Source organism: Leucoraja erinacea, chromosome 6 (assembly GCF_028641065.1).
Source record: "Leucoraja erinacea ecotype New England chromosome 6, Leri_hhj_1, whole genome shotgun sequence".
NCBI classification, from domain to species: Eukaryota; Metazoa; Chordata; class Chondrichthyes; order Rajiformes; family Rajidae; genus Leucoraja; species Leucoraja erinaceus.
In genome coordinates, this window is record NC_073382.1 from 3,309,161 (window position 1) to 3,331,720 (window position 22,560).

The window sequence follows — 22,560 nt, forward strand, 5'->3', positions numbered from 1 at the left end:
AATACAGATGAAATTAAGGTCTATATATACCCAGCTGCACTGCTTCCAGCTATGTTTATGCAGAGTGACCTATGACCTGGGCATGCGCTGTCGGAATACCGAACTCGCTTATTGATTATTCATTTATTCTATGATCGTTGTATATTTATTTTGTGCGTTATTGTGTTAATGATCGTGTAAAACGACAGAAAGTAAGAATTGCATTGTTCCATTGCTGATACACATGCCAATTAAACACCCTTGACTCTTGAAACCAGATGTTTATTTGAATAAATAGGAATATCATTGTACCAATGGGTGCATGTGACAATAAATGTGAACTTGAACTTGAATAGAAAGGTTAAAGTTAAAGTTTATTGACATAGGCACATGTACAGCGAGGTACAGGTACAATGAAAAGTCTTGTTTGCTGCCACTCTGGCAGACAAACACACTAAAACTAATTATATACTAGACTAAGTGGGACCCGTTGGGTCCCAGCATCACATGGGAGGGCTGGTCTCCAAACGCAATATTCCACCTCTCCATCAATTCCAATATTGGTGGGCAGTGGGGTGGGGGCGCTTTCTGGAGTGCCAGTATGGGTGTTGTGGGCTGGTTTCCAAAGGGCTAGTATGGCCATTGTAGGCTGAACGGATTCTTGGGCTGGCGGCTCAGTCACTCAATCCTGTTGTGCTGGCAGCCCACTCACTCACAGCACTTGACTCGCGGTTATTCCTTGAAATTCCATTTCAAACAGGGTGCAAGGCCACCAAATTCAAGTGCAGTTTCTTACAACTTCAAGCAGGGTGCAAGGCCACTAAAGGCAGCGAGTCGTGCCCTCTCCCTCCTCCATCTTGCACAAACTGAGCCACGCCCACACGTCCGGGTTATATAGTCCCTCCCCCTCCCACCAGAAGGGGCGTGGCCTTCATGGCATGATTGACGGGAGAGATAATCTCAACATTTTTTAAACACTAATAACTCTTTTATTTTTCATCGATGGGAAAAATCCTCGGCACCTGATGAGCGGAGGGGGTGTCTGAGTAAGATAGCCAAAAAACACAGCCGTAAGTGGCAGCGTTTTTTTCCAAAATCAATATACAGAACAGGAAGTGGTCAAGATCAGACTTTTATTAATATAGATAAGTTACACATAAATTACATAAAATTGTAAAAAAACATTAGTGCAAGAACATAATTAGAAAGAAAAACACCCATAATAGTGCAAGATGGGTCATAGTGTTCCATTGCTGAGGTAGGAGTAGGATTTTGTAGATTGGTTCAAGAACCTGATGATTGTAGGAAAGTAGCTGTTCGTATAACCTGGTGGTGGGGGACTTCTGGCTTCCGTACATCCTGTTCGATTGTTCCCATGAGAAGAAGGTATAGCTCAGATGATGCTTTTTCTTTTAGCTTTAAGAGATACAGCGTGGAAACAGGCCCTTCGGCCCACACCGACCAACAATCACCCATACACTAGTTCTGTCCTACACATCAAGGACAACTTACAGAAGCCAATTAACCAACAAACATACTTCTGCAATGTGGAGACAACCCGGAGAAAATTCACGCAGTCATAGGGAGAATGTACAAACTCCACACAGACAACACCGGTAGTCAGGATCAAACCCTGGTCTCTGGCGCTGTAAGGCTGAAGGCAGCAACTCTACCACTGCACCAGTGGGGGTCCTTGGTTATGGATGGCACCTTCTTGAGGCAGTGCCTCATGTAGATGCTTTCGATTGTGGGGAGGGCTGTGCCCATGATGGACCAGGCTGAGTTCACCACTCTCTACAGTCCCTTGCTTACCTGTGTATTGGAATTGCCATACCATGCATTGATGCCACCAGTCAGGATACTTTCGACATGTACATCTGTAAAAGTTTGTAAGAGTATTTGGAGATATACCAAATGTCTTTAAACTTCTCACAAAATAGAGATGTCTTCTTCTTGTATTAATGGGTTTGGATGAACAAGGAACCAAGAGGCTCATAATGTGAATGAAGACTGAGATGGATCAGTTCAGGCAACTCATAACAAGAGGAGTTGAGCATAGGAACAAAGAGGTCCTTCTGTAGTTGTACAGGGCTTGTGAGACACACTTGGAGTATTGTGTGCAGTTTTAGTCTCCAAATTTGAGGAAGGACATTCTTGCTATTGAGGGAGTGCAGCGTAGGTTCACAAGGTTAATTCACGGGATGGCCGGACTGTCATATGTTGAAAGAATGGAGTGACTGGGCTTGTTTACACTGGAATTTAGAAGGATGAGAGGGTATCTTATTGAAACATATAAGATTATTAAGGGATTGGACACGCTAGAGGCAGGAAACATGTTCCCGATGTTGGGGGAATCTAGAACCAGGTGCCACAGTTTAAGAATATGGGGCAGGCCATTTAGAATGGAGATGAGGAAAAACCTTTTCATCCAGAGAGTTTTGAATCTGCGGATTTCTCTGCCTCATAAGGCTGTGGAGGCCGATTCTCTGGATGCTTTCAAGAGCGAGTTAGATAGAGGTCTTAAAGATAGCAGAGTCAAGGGATATGGGGAGAAGGCAGGAATGGGGTACAGATTGTGGATGATCAGCCATGATCACAGTGAATGGCGGTGCAGGCTCGAAGGGCCGAATGGCCTACTCCTGTACCTATTGTCTGTGGTCTAAAAGACCTGTTGCTGTGCTGTAAACATACAATATTTGGCAATGTTGCAAATATCTGGCCTGCATTAATCTCTGACTGTAAATGACAGCATCAACGATCAAAAAACACGAGCGGTAAATTAAGGATGTGAAAGTTATGACCGATGCTTCCTTCCTGTTAAATATATTGGGTATTCGTGCTCGGTTCCTTTCCAGATGCCACAATGCTTGCTTGTATGTAGTGGCCTTTTGATGTGTAAGGGAAGCACTTTGTGATGGCAAGGCAGTATGGCGAGGCAAAACATGCAGATTTAAAATTATATAAAACATCGGAATTAGTATTCCAACTCATTTATGATTATGCCACCTGCTGTAATCACATACTTACTATTTATATTAGCTGAATACTGTTGACGTACATCATACAAACAAAACAATTTTAAATTGGGGGTTACACAGTCACACAGATGGCAGAGCTGCTGCCTCACAGCGTCAGAGACCCGGGTTTGATCCCGATGTCTGGAGCTGTCTGTGTGGAGTTTGCACGTTCTACCTGTGACTGCACGGAGTGCTCCGGTTTCCTCCTGCATTCCAACGTCGTGTAGGTTTGTAGGTTAATTGGCCTCTGTAAATTGCCCCTGGTGTTTTGGCAGTGGTTTGCAAAAGTGGTATTACATGGAAGTAGTGTGAACGGGTGATCGATGGTCAGCGTGGACTCAGTGGGTAGAAGGGCCCGTTTTCACACTGTATCTTTAAACTAAACCGAGTGTAAGATTGCCAAAGACCAACACAGAAAACTGGAGTAACTCAGCAGGTCAGGCACATCTCTGGAGAAAAGGAATAGGTGACGTTTTGGGACGAGATGCTGCCTGACCCGTTGAGTTACTCAAGTTTTCTGTTACTGTCTTCGGTTTAAACCACCATCTGCAGTTCCTCCTGACACATCTATTTCTATCTATCTTCTATATCTACATCTATACTATCACTAAAATTCTCATCTTGTCCTCTTCCGGTTTGCGTTGTTTATAAATTTGCGCAAAAACTGTACCCTATATCACTAGGATTTTTTCGCCACCTTACTCACCGTTCTCGTCTGCTCAAAGCGCACCAAGTTTTGGTACGATCGGTGGAATGTTACAAAAGTTATGAAAGGTTTATAAAGGGGAGGCTATTTAAGACTGAGGTGAGAAAAAACTTCTTCACCCAGAGAGTTGTGAATTTGTGAAATTCCCTGCCACAGAGGGCAGTGGAGGCCAAATCACTGTATGGATTTAAGAGAGAGTTAGATAAAGCTCTCGGGGCTAGTGGAATCATGGGATATGGGGAGAAGGCAGGCACGGGTTATTGATTGGGGACGATCAGCCATGATCGCAATGAATGGTGGTGCTGGCTCGAAGGGCTGAATGGCCTCCTCCTGCACCTATTTTCTATGTTTCTATGGTTTAAAATTCATGAGATCAGCACGACGAGCCGGGAGCCGCTGAATGGAACTGGGAGCCGTTGGGTAAGGGTGAAAGCTGAAGGTGCAGGATGAGCAGAATGCGAGCTGCAGCTGCGGCAAACACCCCCCTTCGGCGACCATCACCTGGGAGCTGCTGAGCACGCCCCTCCTCCCCACACGGGTAAGGGCGAACGCCTCCCCAGGTGCAGGATGAGCAGAATGCGAGCTGCATCTGCGGCAAACACCCCCCTCCTCCCCACACGTCACCTCCCCACGACCCTCTCCCCACATCCCCCCCACGCCCCTCCTCCCCCACACACGCTCCTCCCCACGCAGCCCACCCCTCCCCCACACGCTCCTCCCACACACGCCCCCCCTCCCCACACGCTCCCCTCCCCCTCCCACGCCCCTCTCCCCCACATACATCCCCCACGCGCCCACTCCTCTCCCCCACACACACCCCTTCCACACCCAGCCCACCCCATACATTCTCCCACTCCACCCTCCCACACACACCCCCACTCCCCTCTTCCCACCGCACATGCATCTCCCCTCCTCTCCTCCCACACATGAAAGGGGGTGGGGGGTGGGGTGGGGAGTGCTGGCGGATGAGGGGAAATGAGCCGAGCCTGCGCAGTTAGGGACTATGGGCGAGTGGTGGAATATTGCTTTGGGGGAACGGGTTGCATTGGGGGAACAGGTGATTGATGGAATATTGAGTTGGGGAATGGGTTGCTTGGGGGGATCAGGCCTCCCGTGTGACTGGGACCCAACGGATCCCACAGTCCAGTTTTGTCTAAAATTGGCAATTTCTATTGAAAGCATTCTGGTGGAGGTGGTCCTGTTTATAGTTCTCTCATTTCGAAATGCTTAATGAAACATCTTCACAGCATAATGTTATCCAAATTCGCTGTCTCTCAGAATTGGCTTGAAACTTCCGTTTTCTGCATGGCAACCTGTGAGGAACTGCTGAACAGAAACCATGAGAATGGCAGGAAAATCAGTCACTCCAGACTGATCATGCAGACTTCCGAACAGGCCAACAGCCGCAGTGTGTGGGCATTGAACCCACACATTCTGCTGCGCTGGAGCTGTCTGTTGATATCCATCTAACCTTTCCTATCCGTCGACCCATCCAAGTGTCTTTTAACTGTTATTATTGTACCAGCCTAACCTACCTCCTTTGGCAGCCACCACCCTCTGGGTAAAAGATTGCGCCTCAGAATCCAATTATATCTTCACCCCCTCACCAAAAACCTATGTCCTCTGGGTCTTGACTCCACTACCCTGGGTAAAATGGATACGAGAGATTTCAAAGATAGGCACAAAATGTTGTCGTAACTTAGCGGGTCAGGCAGCATCTCGTGCAGAAAATGGATGGATGGCGTTTGAGGTCGAGACCTTTCTTCAGACTGAAAGTATTGGGGAGGGAACCGGAGATAAGAACAAGATAGAACAGAGTAGGGATGGCAGCAGATGACCAAGGGTGGAGCCCATAATGACCCATTGTTGGCTGGGGAAGAGGTGGCATCAAGGTGGATACAAGGACATGAACAGCAGAACTAGTAGGATGACTAGGGAGGGGGAAAGTGAGGAAATGCAAGATTTCAATGCAGTTTAAGGTACAACAACTAAACACATTTACAATAAGAGTTAGGAACAAATAAAAGTTAAGCACACTTTTAATAAACTTTGGCAATATTTCCAAGGGAATCGAACTTGGAGGGCCACTCATGGAGATAAAGTTGAGGGGGAGGACTCTGACAAAGAGCAATCCAACCAAGACCTCCATGGTGGAACGGGCGGAGGCTGAACTTAGTGGAGCATCACAACGGCTGGGAAGGCGGGTGAAGGCTGCAGCAGAAAAGGGTCTCCGGTCGTCTTGGACTCCATGCCACTGACCCAGATCTGTCAAGGACCATGTGGTGGCTGTCTATGCACCAGTCTCCCCACGTTAAACAAAGTCACGCACAGGCGTCCTCCAACCCTGGAGACACCCATGGTCAGCCATAACCAAAGGGGGCCTAGAATGAGTTCAGAAGAATATCCTTACTTTTCTTCCAATGGCTTCTTTTATTTTCATCGGAGAAGGCAAACAGGGCATTGATTTCCATTCCAAATTACATTAATATGGATGTAAAACTTCAGTAAGTAAGACTTTCATTGTTCCAGGTCATACTGGTGCACATGACAAACAAACATTCTTTACTCTTGATTTGATATTCCATCCAAAAGTCTGTATTTATCATAGAAGAGAATGCCAACACTCTGTGTTAAATGCAAGACGGCAAGAAATTACAGAGCTTTGTAGATGTCACCCAGATCAAACTTCCCACCATTGATTCCATCTGCACTTCATGCTCCCGAAGAAAAGAAGCCAACATAATCAAGTTCTTGTGCCACCCCGGTCATTCCTTCTTCTCTCCGCACCCATCCGGCAGATGGTACAGAAATTTGAATGTACACATTGCCAGACTGAGGGTCAGTTTCTTCCCCTTTGCTATCAGGCTTCTAAATAATCCTTCCATAAGCTAGATCACCTCAGTCCCACTGAGCACATTGGACAGTGCCTATGAACTGATGCGCTACAGTGCGGAGAACTATATTCTGCACTGTGTCTTCCCCTTTGTCACATCAAAGCAATGGGAGCTTTGAAGGCCCCGACCACGAGTGAACATCGGGACCATTAGAAGAAGAGGACTGACTTTGATGCCTTCCCTCACAGCGGGAAACTTTGATTCTGCTGTGTGGGGATGTTTTATGTTGAATTCTATCAACTGTTGTGTTCTTTATTTTTAATGTATGGCTGTATGGTGATTACATTTCACTGTGCCACTGGCACATGTGACAAATAAATGTATCTTGTATCTATTGTACGCGAGTATAACTTGTATTTATGTATGTATTGTATCAGATCCAATTTATGTATTGTATGAGATCCAAATCTGATTTATTTAGATAGCATGCAAAAATAAAAATTTTCATTGTACCTTACTACACATATTGATAATAAACCTTAACCTAATTTTCAAGGGTAGAATAACTCTTCATATCTAACAATATTGGAAGAGGCTGAAATGATGTTCCACTTTCCAACATAACTGGCCCATGAGATTAAATTAACTTCTGTTTCTTATATACTGTAAAGGAAACATAGAAAATTTAGAAAATAGGTGCAGGAGTAGGCCATTCGGCCCTTCGAGCCTGCACCCCCATTCAATATGATCATGGCTGATCATCCAACTCAGTATCCTGTACCTGCCTTCTCTCCATACCCCCTGACTATCAGAGGGGACTGTGTAGAGAGGGTGGCGGATTTCCGCTTCCTGGGAATCCATATTGAGGAGGACCTGACGTGGAGCGTGAACACCACTGCGCTGCTGAAAAAGGTCCAGCAGAGACTGCACTTCCTGAGGGTGCTCAGGAAGAACAACATCACTCAGAGACTGCTGCTGTCCTTTTATCGGTGCTCCATTGAGAGCATACTAACATACTGTGTATGCGTGTGGTACACCAGCTGCACAGCGGCTCAGAGGAAAGCGCTCCAGAGGGCCATTGACAACGCCCAGAGGATTGTCGGCTGCCCTCTCCTTACCTTGGAGGACTTACACAGTTCCCGCTGCACCAAAAAAAACCAGAATATCATAAAGGACATTTCCCCCCCCGGACACTCCCTGTTTGAACTGTTGCCGTCAGGCAGACGGTACAGATCTACAAGGACAAGGACGAACAGACTAAAAAACAGTTTTTACCCCACTGCTATAAAAGCACTAAATGTAGCCGCCAAGGAACGCAGGGGCGATACAGACTAAGGGACTGTGGTAACTGTGAAATCGACAGAAGGATGGAGGGTTGGGGTGTGTATGCGTGCTTTGTTCGTGATATTTATTTAGTTGTTTATCTTTATTATTTTACCGTGTATGTATCGTTAGCTTTTAGAAATGTTTGAATGCTGCACTGACTGGCTGACATTTTAAATTTCGTTGTACATGGTCCATGTTACAATGACAATAAAGAAACTATTCTATTCTGATCCCTTTAGCCACAAGGACCACATCTAACTCCCTCTTAAATATAGCCAATGAGCTGGCCTCAACTACCTCTGAAACAGAAGGCATCTCATGTGCAGCTGTTTTGAGCGGTCGATTTCCGACCCCTACTCCTACCTATTCTCTCTGCACAATGAGTAATGCTTGAAATTTGTAGTTTCATTTTCTATTTTGTGAAACACCGTCACATAAAGTGAAAGTGAAACACCCACCTATTAACAGAAACAAGTTTAACAGCAGGAGTTTACTATCCAGGGGACTTCGTCGGGTGAGGAGCTGAGAGCACTGACCTTTGAGGATGTCCCTGGCTTTGATCCCCGTCTTTCTCTTCGTTTTCTCGGTAAGAGCGACGGACTGCAGGTTTCGAGAGCCAAGGAGGGATGGCTTGACTGAGTGCAGGAAAGCTCAAAATTTGACCGCTCTTGAGGTTGTGCCGGGAGGCGGCTGGGACAACTTGAGGAACCTCGACCGAGGTCGAGTGATGAACATCAGCTACTCTCTGTGCAAACTCACCGAGGACGGGAAATACTTCATCCCAGACCACGTCTACGTGGTGCCCCAGAAGCAGACTAACATGGATATCGTGTCGGAAATCATCACCAGCTGGATGGACTACAAAAGCTCCACCAGTGCCTCAGTCAACGCTGATGTATCCTACCTCTCTATCCTGAATGCAAAGTTCTCCGCCAGCGTTGAGAGGGTCAAGACCCGACAGGTGAAGGATAGCAGCACGACCACTAGAATCCAGGTGAGGAACTTGATATACAAGGTCAAATCCGTGCCCGATTTCCAGCTGGACCAAGACTTCAAACAACAGCTGATTGAGATTGCCAATTACATTGAGAACAACCAGACTAAAGCTGCCGAATATTTCGCTCAGTTGCTGGTCCTCAACTACGGGACTCACGTGTTGACAGGTATCGATGCCGGGGCGAGCCTGGTGCAGGAAGACCAGATCCGTTCTAGCTTTGTGTCCGAAAGCTGGAGTCAAAAATCCAGCATCAGAGCGTCGGCCGGAGTCACCTTCTTCCAGACGGTGAATGTGGGCCTGGACACACAGTGGCAGAGCACCGACCAGTTCACCCGGCATTACATGAGCAACAGGACGCACTCGAGCATCGAGAGCCACGGCGGGGTTCCCTTTTACCCTGGAATCACCCTGCAGAAGTGGCAGCAGGAGATCTCCAACCAGCTGGTGGCCATCGACAGGAGCGGGCGGCCCCTCAACTTCTTTATCCACCCACTCAACGTGCCCGAGCTGCCCGGGCCCACGGTGGCCAAGCTCACCCTGGCCATCGAGAGGGCCATCGCTCTCTACTACACCGTCAACACTCACCCGGGCTGCGTGGACATCAACTCGCCCAACTTCAACTTCCAGGCCAACCTCGACGACGGCTCCTGCCAGGGGGACGGCACGAATTTCACCTTCGGCGGCGTTTACCAGGAGTGCGCCCCGGTGTCGGGGCCAGACGCCCAGTCCCTGTGTGCCGGCCTGGACCAGAGCAACCCCCTGACCGGGGCCCACAGCTGTCCCGCTGGATACTCGGCCATACACCTGCACTCGGGCGTCCAGGAGGAGGGTAGGAGCCATTACGAGTGTAACCGCCGTTGCCACACGTGTTGGCTGCTGGCGACATGTTGCGACGACGTGTGCGGCGACGGCTACTACGTGAGCAAGGCCCGCTTTGAGGCCTACTGGTGTGCGGCGACGCCCAGCCTTGTCCTGCCCCAGAACTCGGGCTACCTCTTCGGCGGCCTGTACGGCCGAGTGTCCAGCAACGAGCTGACCCAAGACCGCTCCTGCCCCGCGGCCTTCTACCCGCTGCGCCTCCTCCAGCACCTGCGGGTCTGCGTCAGCCAAGACTACGAGATGGGCTTCCGCTACTCGGTGCCATTCGGCGGCTTCTTCAGCTGCGAGGCGGGAAACCCGTTGGCTGCCCGGGCCCCAGGCCCAGACTCAGGCGCCGACCCCAAGCGTTGTCCCGGCGGCTACAGCCAGCACCTGGCTGACATCAGCGATAACTGCCAACTCCTCTTCTGCGTCAAGTCCGGCTCCTTCAACGACCTCAAACTGGCCCCCATCAACCTGCCGCCGTTCGCTCAGCCCCCCCTGCTCACCAAGGGCTCCACAAACACGGTGATGGTCATGTCCGCGTACCAGGAGCCTTGGGTGAAGGACAAGGTCACCAACCAGTGGAAGGTGGTCCCCAACTCGGACGCCCGCCGTATATTTGACGGGGAGAATTCCTCCAGAGCGGCTGGGGCGGCAGCTGGCATCTCCATTGCCACCATCCTGGCCCTGGTTGGCATTCTCTGCCTTGTCTTCTTTATCAAGAAGCGACTGAGGCAGCGCAGATACCAAGCTCGGGCTGTAGAACATGAAGTGATATCCACAACCAACTCTGACTCTGAGATCAACACACTTGGCTCTCCTGATCCCCACACAGATGCCTGAGTCCCACTCCCTCCTTGATCCACAACTGCAATAAGGACTGCAGAGCCTTCCTACATTCACCCATACAACCGGCAGAGAATACCCAATAACATTAAGCAGTACGTTTATGTTCACAATAGACAAAACAATAGACAATAGGTGCAGGAGTAGGCCATTTGGCCCTTCGAGCCAGCACCGCCATTCACTGTGATCATGGCTGATCATCCCCATTTTTTCACCTTTATTATTGTCACCTGTACCGAGGTACAGTGAGAAGCTTTGTTTTCCAATGTTTGGATCATGTTTTCCAATCAAATCATAATACTATACCTAAATATAATCAAGCCAAACTCTAGTACAACAGGCACAGTGAAGGGAAAGATACAGAGTGCAGAATATGGGGAGAGGATTGCAGGGGATATGGGGAGAAGGCAGGAACAGGGTACTGATTGGGGATGATCAGCCATGATCACATTGAATGATGGTGCTGGCTCGAAGGGCCGAATGGCCTAATCCTGCATCTATTGTCTATAATAATTGAATGAACAGGGGTAATCTTTAGACTATTGGTTATTTAAGGAGAAACAGAAAGAGAGAGTAAAATGTGTGGGAAAGAACTGCAGATGCTGGTATATAAACGAGATACATACAAAATAGGCACAAAAAGAGTTAGATTTAGCTCTTATGGCTAAAGGAATCAAGGGACATGGGGGAAAAATCAGGAACGGGGTAATGATTTTAGATCAGTGGTTCCCAACGTGGGGCGTACGCCCCACAGGGGGGCAATTTGATTTTTAAGGGGGGCAATTGAGCGCGACTGAGGAGGTCTGGGTCCAAATTTTCGATTTTTATTTTTTGGGATTTTCCATCAGGTAAACATATGTAGTTTATGTTTCAGATGTTATTTTGAGTAAATATTTTTTTTGGGGTAAAAAAGGTCTTTATTGTGTAGTTATTACATAATCACCGCGCCATCGCTCTTCATGCATGTCGCACGAAGCGCGCGAGGTCAAGGGAGTTCACTTTTTAAATGATAAGAATTATATATCACCACATGGGGGGGGGGCATCAGGATTTTAGAGGTGATTAGGTGGGGCATGGGCAAAAAAAGGTTGGGAACCACTGTTTTAGATGATCAGCCGTGATCATATTGAATGGCTGTACTGGCTCGAAGGGCTGAATGGCCTATCCCTGCACCCATTTTTCTATGCTTCTAAATGCTGGAGTAAGGCAGCGCGACAGGCAGCATCTCTGGAGAGAAGGAATGGGTGATGTTTTGGGTTGAGACCCTTCTTCAGGGGTAGATTGAATTTGAAATTCACGTATTGGAACATAAACAGAAGAGTGGAATTGGATAGGGATATTGAAGAAGCCAAAGACACAATGCTGGAGTTAATCAGCGGGTCAGGCAGTATCCCTGCAGAGCATGGATAGGTGATGTTTCGGGTCGGGACCCTTCATCAGACTGATTGTAGGGAGGCGGGAAAGAAAGCTGAGAGAGGAGGGGCAGGATAGAGCATAGCTAATAATGGGGGAACTTGGGCATGGGAGTTGAAATAAGTCATATTGGTTCTGATCAACACAGGCACTGTGACCTGTTTCTGACTGAAAGGTTTATGTGATTTGAACTGCCTTTTTGCAAACCTGACTGACTTGTTGACAATTTTGTGGTTTCTTTGTGCCCTTTTGAACCTAACACAGAACATGATGCATTAACTATCATTGTGACTAACATTACCAGTAATTTTATTAATTAGAGTAACTTACCTGAACTGGTGCTACAAACTGAAAATGTAGCCATGTAGAATACAACTGTAACATTGAGCTATAAAAACAATAAAATATTAAAATCCAGTTGTGTTTTTTGCTAAATAAAATTGAGCCCGATTTAGTTGTTAGCATTTTACGACAACCTACTTTGTACATACAGTATCCACCACACTTCAAAGTTGTGACGGATAGGGCCTTGAATGGTGAATAAAAAAAGTAACAAATTTTTATCTTTACGAGGGTCAGAAGTTTAGAGAGGGTGGTTCAGGTCTTGGGTTTGGAGGTGAAAGGATGAAGTTTTAACCTTAAAATGTCAGTAAGAAGCAGAACATCAGTTCAGAAAACAAGTGAAACACATTTTACTCACAGAAGCTGCTTGACCAGTTCTGTCTTTATTGACTTTAGAAAAATCCAGGCTTAACTTTAATTCCGTACGCCAGGTGCATAGCTCAGAATTGGGCAGCACGAGTTGCTGCCTTACAGTGCTAGAGACCCGGGTTCGATCCTAACTATGGGTGCTGTCTGTACGGAGTTTGTACATTCTCCCCGTGACCTGCATAGGTTTTCTCCGGGATCTCCGGTTTCCTACTGCACTCCAGAGAAGTGCAGGTTAATTGGCTTGGTATAATTAAGTTGTCCCAAGTGTATGTAGGATAGCGTTAGTGTGCAGGGATCGCTGGTCAGCGCGGACTCTGTTGGCCGAAGGGCCTGTTTCTGTGTATCCTTAAACAAATCTAAAAATTGCTCCATTGTGTCTATTGGTGATGATTTGCCAAATGCCTGTCCTTCCCAGCACCTGAATACTATGGGTCATCTGTAGGATTCACAGCAAGAACTTGATAAGGCTTCTTTGACAGGGGCTCACAATACTGCAACCTCCAATTCCTAGAAGGACAAGAAGGGCTTCAAAATAACCCAATGAACTATGGATCAAAAAGCCTATGAGTTGTGGTACAAAAATTAGTGGAGAGGATATGAAGGGTAAGATATGCATACATTTGGGAAGGGTCGATTACGGATATTCTGCATGTTTAGTGCGAGGGAGATGGCGTCTCATTAATTTGATTGAGGCTTTGGAAGAAGTAACCCAAGAAGGTTGAGGAGGGCAGGTTGTAGAGATAGTCTAAAAGGACTTCAGCAAGGCCTTTGATAAGAGTCCACGCACTAATGTGGTCTGGAAGGTTAGATCGCATGGGATGGCATCCAGGGCGAGGTAGCTAACTGCTTACACAGTTGGCTTCCTAGTAGGAAGCAGAGGGTTATGGTGTAAAGTTGTGTTGAGGGGTTATCATAAGAAATGTATAAATTCACACGGGGAATAGATGGGATATGCCAAGAATGTTTTTCCCAGGGTAGGAGAATCAAGAGATAGAGGGCATAGATTTATGGTGAAAAGGGAAAGATTTAATGGGAACCTGAGGGGCACCTTTTTCACAGATGGTGCTGGGTATATGGAATAAGTTGCAAGAGGAAGTTGAGGCAGAGACAATAACAACATTTAAGAGATATTTGGAAGTGTACATGGGTAGGAATGGTTAGGAGGAATATGGAGAAAGCGACGGCAAATGGGATGAGCTTAGATACGGCATGTTGGTCGGCATGAATGGGTTGGGCCCAAGGGCTTGTTTCAGCGCTGTATTACACTGAGAAGGATAGCAGACAAATGGGGATAATGCCATCTCACATTGAATAGTGACTTGTGGTTTTGAACTATATTGCCTTCTTTACTGCTGGAATAATGTTCTGGAATTGACTACCTAATGGCATACTTTCACCACACAATCTTCAGCAGATCCTGACGAAAACCAACAATCTCCATTTCAAGGGATCACAGAAAACATTGAAGATTGTGACACAGAAGGAAGCCCATCACATTTATGCCATTGTGAAAGATCTGCCCTGTCTATGGTTTTCCTTTGCTTGGACGAGTGCCCTGCAGTTCATGGTTCTTCAAGTTCATATACATGTCCATTCGAAATGTATTTAGGGCTTCTGCTTCTCCCAGCCTTTCAGGCAGTAAGCTCCAAGCACCTAGTCAAGAGTGTTTTATTGTTATATGTCCCAGATAGAACAATGAAATTCTTACTTGCAGCTGCACAACAGAATATGTCAACACAGTACACTGTAAACAATATAAGAAATGAGAAAAAAAAGTTCAGTGTGTGTTTTCTCTCTATGTGTGTGTATATAATACCCACACATATAAAAATAAACAAACAATAATAGTGCAGAAAGACACATATACATATATATTATACATACATAGAGTAATAGTGTGATACAGTGTGAAAATAGGCCCTTCGGCCCACCTTGCTCATACTGGCCAACATATCCCACCTCCACTAGTCCCACCTGCCTGAGTTTGGTCCATATTCCTCCAAACCTGTCCTATCCATGTATCTAACTATTTCTTAAATGTCGGGGTAGTCCCAGCCTCAACTACCTCCTCTGGCAGTGTACTCCATACACCCACCACCCTATGTGTGAAAAAAAACTACCCCTTAAAAAGTTACCTCTTAAAAATATTTAAAACAAAAAAACATTGAAATCATACTTCTACAATGCACTAAAACATGATTTTAATACATCAATACATCTTTTCCCCTTCAACGTTAAACCTATGTCCTCTGATCCTCGATTCACCTACTCTGGGCAAGAGACTTTGTGCATCTACCCATCTATTCCTCTCATTATTTTATACATAATATATACATATATATATATCTTTATGGATCTTATAGAAACTTACAAAATTCTTAAGGGGTTGGACAGGCTAGATGGAGGAAGATTGTTCCCGATGTTGGGGAAGTCCAGAACAAGGGGTCACAGTTTAAGGATAAGGGGGAAGTCTTTTAGGACCGAGATGAGAAAAACATTTTTCACACAGAGAGTGGTGAATCTGTGGAATTATCTGCCACAGAAGGTAGTTGAGGCCAGTTCATTGGCTATATTTAAGAGGGAGTTAGATGTAGCCCTTGTGGCTAAAGGGATCAGGAATCAGGAGAAGGCAGGTACAGGATACTGAGTTGGATAATCAAACATGATCATATTGAATGGCAGTGTAGGCTCGAAGGGCCGAATGGCCCACTCCTGCACCTATTTTCTATGTTTCTATACACACACACACACATATAAAATACTAAAAATAATAGTGCAATAATAACAATAATAGTCTATGTCTTTTCCACTTTACATTATGGAGGCCTCGCATAATTGTGCAGGAAATAAGTCAAACATCAGCCTCCTTGGTACCAAAGGAAACAACCCTAACTAATCCAATCTTTCCTCAAAAATAAGAATTTCCAGTGGAAAGTAATATTGTAACCCATCTGTGCATCTTCTCAATTATAATCAGATCCTTCCTGCAATGTGGTGAACAGAATAAAATGTTGTCAAGGGACTGGCAATAAATGCCACCCTTACCATCTACATTCACATCACAGCCATTAATTCTTCAAAGTTTCCTGGCTTTGATTACATATTACATCTTTTTATATTGACCCTCTGAATATTAATAGTGATGCACTGTTCCCTGCCTTTTATTATCTATTCATTCAGTTGAACAGGCTGAGGTTATTATGTATGCCAAAATAAAATGCACAATGATTAATTAGAAGCAGTGAAATTGGAAATTCACCAGCGATTATGAGATCTATTTTAGAATCTGCCTTGTCAGCATGTTTAGTTAATGCAACATAAATTATAATTAAAGGATACTTGGTTCCATTTTATTTTTTATTTTTAATACATTCAAATGAGGAAGTTGAATTACACCATCTCTCAGTTTAATGCTAGTGTAAATGTGCAATCCGTAGTCTGCCTTTCTAACTCACACTCTTGGAGATGTGCAAGGCACAAAATGTTTCCTTGGTGCTTTTAAAAACATGTTTTTATCCAAATAAAGTTTTTGAAAATTAAACTAGTTTTGTTTATCAAAAAAAAAACTTAAGAGAAAAACATACTAAGACATGAGGGGGAAAGATGGGTTGAAAGCACGGTATTTTACCCAGTTGGGGAATCAAGAACCATAGGACATAAGTTTAAGGTGGGGGGGGGCAAACATTTAATAGGAAACTGAGGTTCAGTTTCTTTACACAGAAGATGGTGGTGGGTATATGGAACAAGCTGCTAGAGGAGATACAGTAGCTAAGGCAAGTGTTATAACAACATTTAAAAGACATTTGGCCAGGTACATGGATAGGAAATGTTTTGAGAGATATGGGCCAGACATCGGCAGGTGGGACTAGCCTATTTCCATGCTGTATGACTATGACTCAATTATACTTCAGCCGATCAAATGTTACAATTCCTTGGGGACAATCAGTGGAGTCAGCATCTGTCTGTCCAAATCTCACCAACAACATCACAGTTCTGGATAAAAGAGAAATACAGATGGGGCATTGTGTTCAATTTAGCTGCTACAAGAAACAGTAATAGCATTTTCTAAACACTATGCTAGCTGTAAAACACGTTGGCATGTCCAGAGGTTAAGAAGGGCCCTTTTAAAACGTGCTATCAGGCTTCTAAATAATCCTTCCATAAGCTAGATCACCTCTGTCCCACTGAGCACATTGGACAGTGCCTATGAACTGATGCGCTACAGTGCAGAGAACTATATTCTGCACTGTGTCTTCCACTTTGTCACATTAAAGCAATGGGAGCTTTGAAGGCCCCGACCACGAGTGAACATCGGGACCATTAGAAGAAGAGGACTGACTTTGATGCCTTCCCTCAGAGTGGGGAAACTTTGATTCTGCTGTGTGGGGATGTTTTATGTTGAATTCTATCAACTGTTGTGTTCTTTATTTTTACTGTATGGCTGTATGGTGATTACATTTCACTGTGCCACTGGCACATGTGACAAATAAATGTATCTTGTATCTATTGTATGCGAGTGTGACTTGTATTTATGTATGTATTGTATCAGATCCAATTTATGTATTGTATGAAATCCAAATCTGATCTATTTAGATAGCATGCAAAAATAAAAATTTTCATTGTACCTTACTACACATATTGATAATAATAAGCCTTAACCTAATTTTCAAGGATAGAATAACTCTTCATATCTAACAATATTGGAAGAGGCTGAAATGATGTTCCACTTTCCAACATAACTGGCCCATGAGATTAAATTAACTTCTGTTTCTTATATACTGTAAAGGAAACATAGAAAATTTAGAAAATAGGTGCAGGAGTAGGCCATTCGATCCAACTCAGTATCCTGTACCTGCCTTCTCTCCATACCCCCTGATCCCTTTAGCAACAAGGACCACATCTAACTCCCTCTTAAATATAGCCAATGAACTGGCCTCAACTACCTCTGAAACAGAAGGCATCTCATGTGCAGCTGGTTTGAGCGGTCGATTTCCGACCCCTACCTATTCTCTCTGCACAATGAGTAATGCTTGAAATTGAAGTAAAATCACTGATACTGTAAGAAGCAATGGGAAACGAGAAGTGACTCAAAGGGTGGACGTGCTTTGGAATTTCCATTTTGTAGTTTCATTTTCTATTTTGTGAAACACTCACGGGATTGAAAGAGGAACATCCACCAATTAACAGAAACAAGTTTAACAGCAGGAGTTTACTATCCAGGGGACTTCGTCGGGTGAGGAGCTGAGAGCACTGGACCTTTGAGGATGTCCCTGGCTTTGATCCCCGTCTTTCTCTTCGTTTTCTCGGTAAGAGCGACGGACTACAGGTTTCGAGAGCCAAGGAGGGATGGCTTGACTGAGTGCAGAAAAGCTCAAAGTTTGACTGCTCTCGAGGTTGTGCCGGGAGGCGGCTGGGACAACTTGAGGAACCTCGACCGAGGTCGAGTGATGAACATCAGCTACTCTCTGTGCAAACTTACCGAGGACGGGAAATACTTCATCCCAGACCAAGTCTACGTGGTGCCCCAGAAGCAGACTAACATGGATATCGTGTCGGAAATCATCACCAGCTGGATGGACTACAAAAGCTCCACCAGTGCCTCAGTCAACGCTGATGTATCCTACCTCTCTATCCTGAATGCAAAGTTCTCCGCCAGCGTTGAGAGGGTCAAGACCCGACAGGTGCAGGACAGCAGCACGACCACTAGAATCCAGGTGAGGAACTTGATATACAAGGTCAAATCCGTGCCCGATTTCCAGCTGGACCAAGACTTCAAACAACAGCTGATTGAGATTGCCAATTACATTGAGAACAACCAGACTAAAGCTGCCGAATATTTCGCTCAGTTGCTGGTCCTCAACTACGGGACTCACGTGTTGACGGGTATCGATGCCGGGGCGAGCCTGGTGCAGGAAGACCAGATCCGTTCTAGCTTTGTGTCCGAAAGCTGGAGTCGAAAATCCAGCATCGGAGCGTCGGCCGGAGTCACCTTCTTCCAGACGGTGAACGTGGGCCTGGACACACAGTGGCAGAGCACCGACCAGTTCACCCGGCATTACATGAGCAACAGGACGCACTCGAGCATCGAGAGCCACGGCGGGGTTCCCTTTTACCCTGGAATCACCCTGCAGAAGTGGCAGCAGGAGATCTCCAACCAGCTGGTGGCCATCGACAGGAGCGGGCGGCCCCTCAACTTCTTTATCCACCCACTCAACGTGCCCGAGCTGCCCGGGCCCACGGTGGCCAAGCTCACCCTGGCCATCGAGAGGGCCATCGCTCTCTACTACACCGTCAACACTCACCCGGGCTGCGTGGACATCAACTCGCCCAACTTCAACTTCCAGGCCAACCTCGACGACGGCTCCTGCCAGGGGGACGGCACGAATTTCACCTTCGGCGGCGTTTACCAGGAGTGCGCCCCGGTGTCGGGGCCGGACGCCCAGTCCCTGTGTGCCGGCCTGGACCAGAGCAACCCCCTGACCGGGGCCCACAGCTGTCCCGCTGGATACTCGGCCATACACCTGCACTCGGGCGTCCAGGAGGAGGGTAGGAGCCATTACGAGTGTAACCGCCGTTGCCACACGTGTTGGCTGCTGGCGACATGTTGCGACGACGTGTGCGGCGACGGCTACTACGTGAGCAAGGCCCGCTTTGAGGCCTACTGGTGTGCGGCGACGCCCAGCCTTGTCCTGCCCCAGAACTCGGGCTACCTCTTCGGCGGCCTGTACGGCCGAGTGTCCAGCAACGAGCTGACCCAAGGCCGCTCCTGCCCCGCGGCCTTCTACCCGCTGCGCCTCCTCCAGCACCTGCGGGTCTGCGTCAGCCAAGACTACGAGATGGGCTTCCGCTACTCGGTGCCCTTCGGCGGCTTCTTCAGCTGCGAGGCGGGAAACCCGTTGGCTGCCCGGGCCCCAGGCCCAGACTCAGGCGCCGACCCCAAGCGTTGTCCCGGCGGCTACAGCCAGCACCTGGCTGCCATCAGCGATAGCTGCCAAGTCCTCTTCTGCGTCAAGTCCGGCTCCTTCAACGACCTCAAACTGGCCCCCATCAACCTGCCGCCGTTCGCTCAGCCCCCCCTGCTCACCAAGGGCTCCACAAACACGGTGATGGTCATGTCCGCGTACCAGGAGCCTTGGGTGAAGGACAAGGTCACCAACCAGTGGAAGGTGGTCCCCATCTCAGACGCCCGCCGTATATTTGACGGGGAGAATTCCTCCAGAGGGGCTGGGGCGGCAGCTGGCATCTCCATTGCCATAATCCTGGTCCTGGTTGGCATTCTCTGCCTTGTCTTCTTTATCAAGAAGCGACGGAGGCAGCGCGGATACCAAGCTCTGGCTGTAGAACATGAAGTGATATCCACAACCAACTCTGACTCTGAGATCAACACACTTGGCTCTCCTGATCCCCACACAGATGCCTGAGTCCCACTCCCTCCTTGATCCACAACTGCAATAAGGATTGCAGAGCCTTCCTACATTCACCCATACAACCGGCAGAGAATACCCAATAACATTAAGCAGTACGTTTATGTTCACAATAGACAAAACAATAGACAATAGGTGCAGGAGTAGGCCATTTGGCCCTTCGAGCCAGCACCGCCATTCACCGTGATCATGGCTGATCATCCCCATTTTTTCACCTTTATTATTGTCACGTGTACTGAGGTACAGTGAGAAGCTTTGTTTTCCAATGTTTGGATCATGCTTTCCGATCAAATCATAATACTATACCTAAATATAATCAAGCCAAACTCTAGTACAACAGGCACAGTGAAGGGAAAGATACGGAGTGCAAAATATGGGGAGAGAATATGGGGATATGGGATATGGGGGGATATGGGGAGAAGGCAGGAACAGGGTACTGATTGGGGATGATCAGCCATGATCACATTGAATGATGGTGCTGGCTCGAATGGCCTAATCCTGCACCTATTGTCTATTGTCTATAATAATTGAATGAACAGGGGTAATCTTTAGACTGTATTGGTTATTTAAGGAGAAACAGAAAGAGAGTAAAATGTGTGGGAAAGAACTGCAGATGCTGGTATATAACCATATAACAATTACAGCACGGAAACAGGCCATCTCGACCCTGCTAGTCCGTGCCGAACACATAATCTCCCCTAGTCGCATATACCTGCGCTCAGACCATAACCCTCCATTCCCTTCCCATCCATATAACTATCCAATTTATTTTTAAATGATAAAAACGAACCTGCCTCCACCACCTTCACTGGAAGCTCATTCCACACAGCCACCACTCTCTGAGTAAAGAAAACCATATAAACAAGATACATACAAAATAGGCACAAAAAGAGTTAGATTTAGCTCTTATGGCTAAAGGAATCAAGGGACATGGTGGAAAAAGCAGGAACGGGGTAATGATTTTAGATCAGTGGTTCCCAACGTGGGGCGTACGCCCCACAGGGGGGCAATTTGATTTTTAAGCGGGGCAATTGAGCGCGACTGAGGAGGTCTGGGTCCAAATTTTCGATTTTTAATTTTTTTGGATTTTCCATCAGGTAAACATATGTAGTTTATGTTTCAGATGTTATTTTGAGTAAATATTTTTTGGGGGTAAAAAAGGTCTTTATTGTGTAGTTATTACATAATCACCGCGCCATCGCTCTTCATGCATGTCGCACGGAGCGCGCGAGGTCAAGGGAGTTCACTTTTTAAATGATAAGAATTATATATCACCACATGGGGGGGGCATCAAGATTTTAGAGGTGATTAGATGGGGCTTGGCCAAAAAAAGGTTGGGAACCACTGTTTTAGATGATCAGCCGTGATCATATTGAATGGCTGTGCTGGCTCGAAGGGCTGAATGGCCTACCCCTGCACCCATTTTTCTATGCTTCTAAATGCTGGAGTAAGGCAGCGCGACAGGCAGCATCTCTAGAGAGAAGGAATGGGTGATGTTTTGGGTTGAGACCCTTCTTCAGGGGTAGATTGAATTTGAAATTCACGTATTGGAACATAAACAGAAGAGTGGAATTGGATAGGGATATTGAAGAAGCCAAAGAAAGAGACAATGCTGGAGTTAATCAGCGGGTCAGGCAGTATCCCTGCAGAGCATGGATAGGTGATGTTTCGGGTTGGGACCCTTCATCAGACTGATTGTAGGGAGGCGGGAAAGAAAGCAGAGAGAGGAGGGGCAGGATAGAGCATAGCTAATAATGGGTGAACTTGGGCATGGGGGTTGAAGTAAGTCATATTGGTTCTGATCAACACAGGCACTGTGACCTGCTTCTGACTGAAAGGTTTATGTGATTTGAACTGCCTTTTTGCAAACCTGACTTTGACTTATTGACAATGTTGCTGTTTCTTTGTACCCTTTTGAACCTAACACAGAACATGATGCATTAACTATCATTGTGACTAACATTACCAGTAATTTTATTAATTAGAGTAACTTACCTGAACTGGTGCTACAAACTGAAAATGTAGCCATGTAGAATACGACTAACATTGAGCTATAAAAACAATAAAATATTAAAATCCAGTTGTGTTTTTTGCTAAGTAAAATTGAGCCAGATTTAATTGTTAGCATTTTACGACAACCTACTTTGTACATACAGTATCCACCACACTTCAAAGTTGTGATGGATAAGGCCTTGAATGGTGAATAAAAAATAGTAACAAATTTTTATCTTTACGAAGGTCAGATGTTTAGAGAGGGTGTTTCAGGTCTTGGGTTTGGAGGTGAAAGGATAAAGTTTTAACCTTAAAATGTCAGTAAGAAGCAGAACATCAGTTCAGAAAACAAGTGAAACACATTTTACTCGCAGAAGCTGCTTGACCAGTTCTATCTTTATTGACTTTAGAAAAATCCAGGCTTAACTTTAATTCCGTATGCCAGGTGCATAGC

The 22,560-nt window shown here is 46.2% G+C and overlaps 2 protein-coding genes across 2 annotated transcripts; both read left to right on the top strand.

Moving 5' to 3' along the window:
* Positions 1-7,338: 7,338 nt before the first annotated feature.
* On the top strand, positions 7,339-12,396 carry LOC129697843 (macrophage-expressed gene 1 protein-like). Its single transcript, XM_055636501.1, has one exon. It carries the CDS (start codon positions 8,407-8,409, stop codon positions 10,561-10,563), a length of 2,157 nt encoding a protein of 718 aa, XP_055492476.1. The 5' UTR covers positions 7,339-8,406; the 3' UTR covers positions 10,564-12,396.
* Positions 12,397-17,661: 5,265 nt separating this feature from the next.
* On the top strand, positions 17,662-22,194 carry LOC129697844 (macrophage-expressed gene 1 protein-like). Its single transcript, XM_055636502.1, has one exon. The coding sequence runs from the start codon at positions 17,955-17,957 to the stop codon at positions 20,109-20,111; it is 2,157 nt and encodes a 718-aa protein (XP_055492477.1). The 5' UTR covers positions 17,662-17,954; the 3' UTR covers positions 20,112-22,194.
* Positions 22,195-22,560: the final 366 nt, after the last annotated feature.

Bases quoted from the DNA above. Each gene is read 5' to 3' on its own strand.
- LOC129697843 (XM_055636501.1), top strand. From the start codon at position 8,407: ATGTCCCTGGCTTTGATCCCCGTCTTTCTCTTCGTTTTCTCGGTAAGA.
- LOC129697844 (XM_055636502.1), top strand. From the start codon at position 17,955: ATGTCCCTGGCTTTGATCCCCGTCTTTCTCTTCGTTTTCTCGGTAAGA.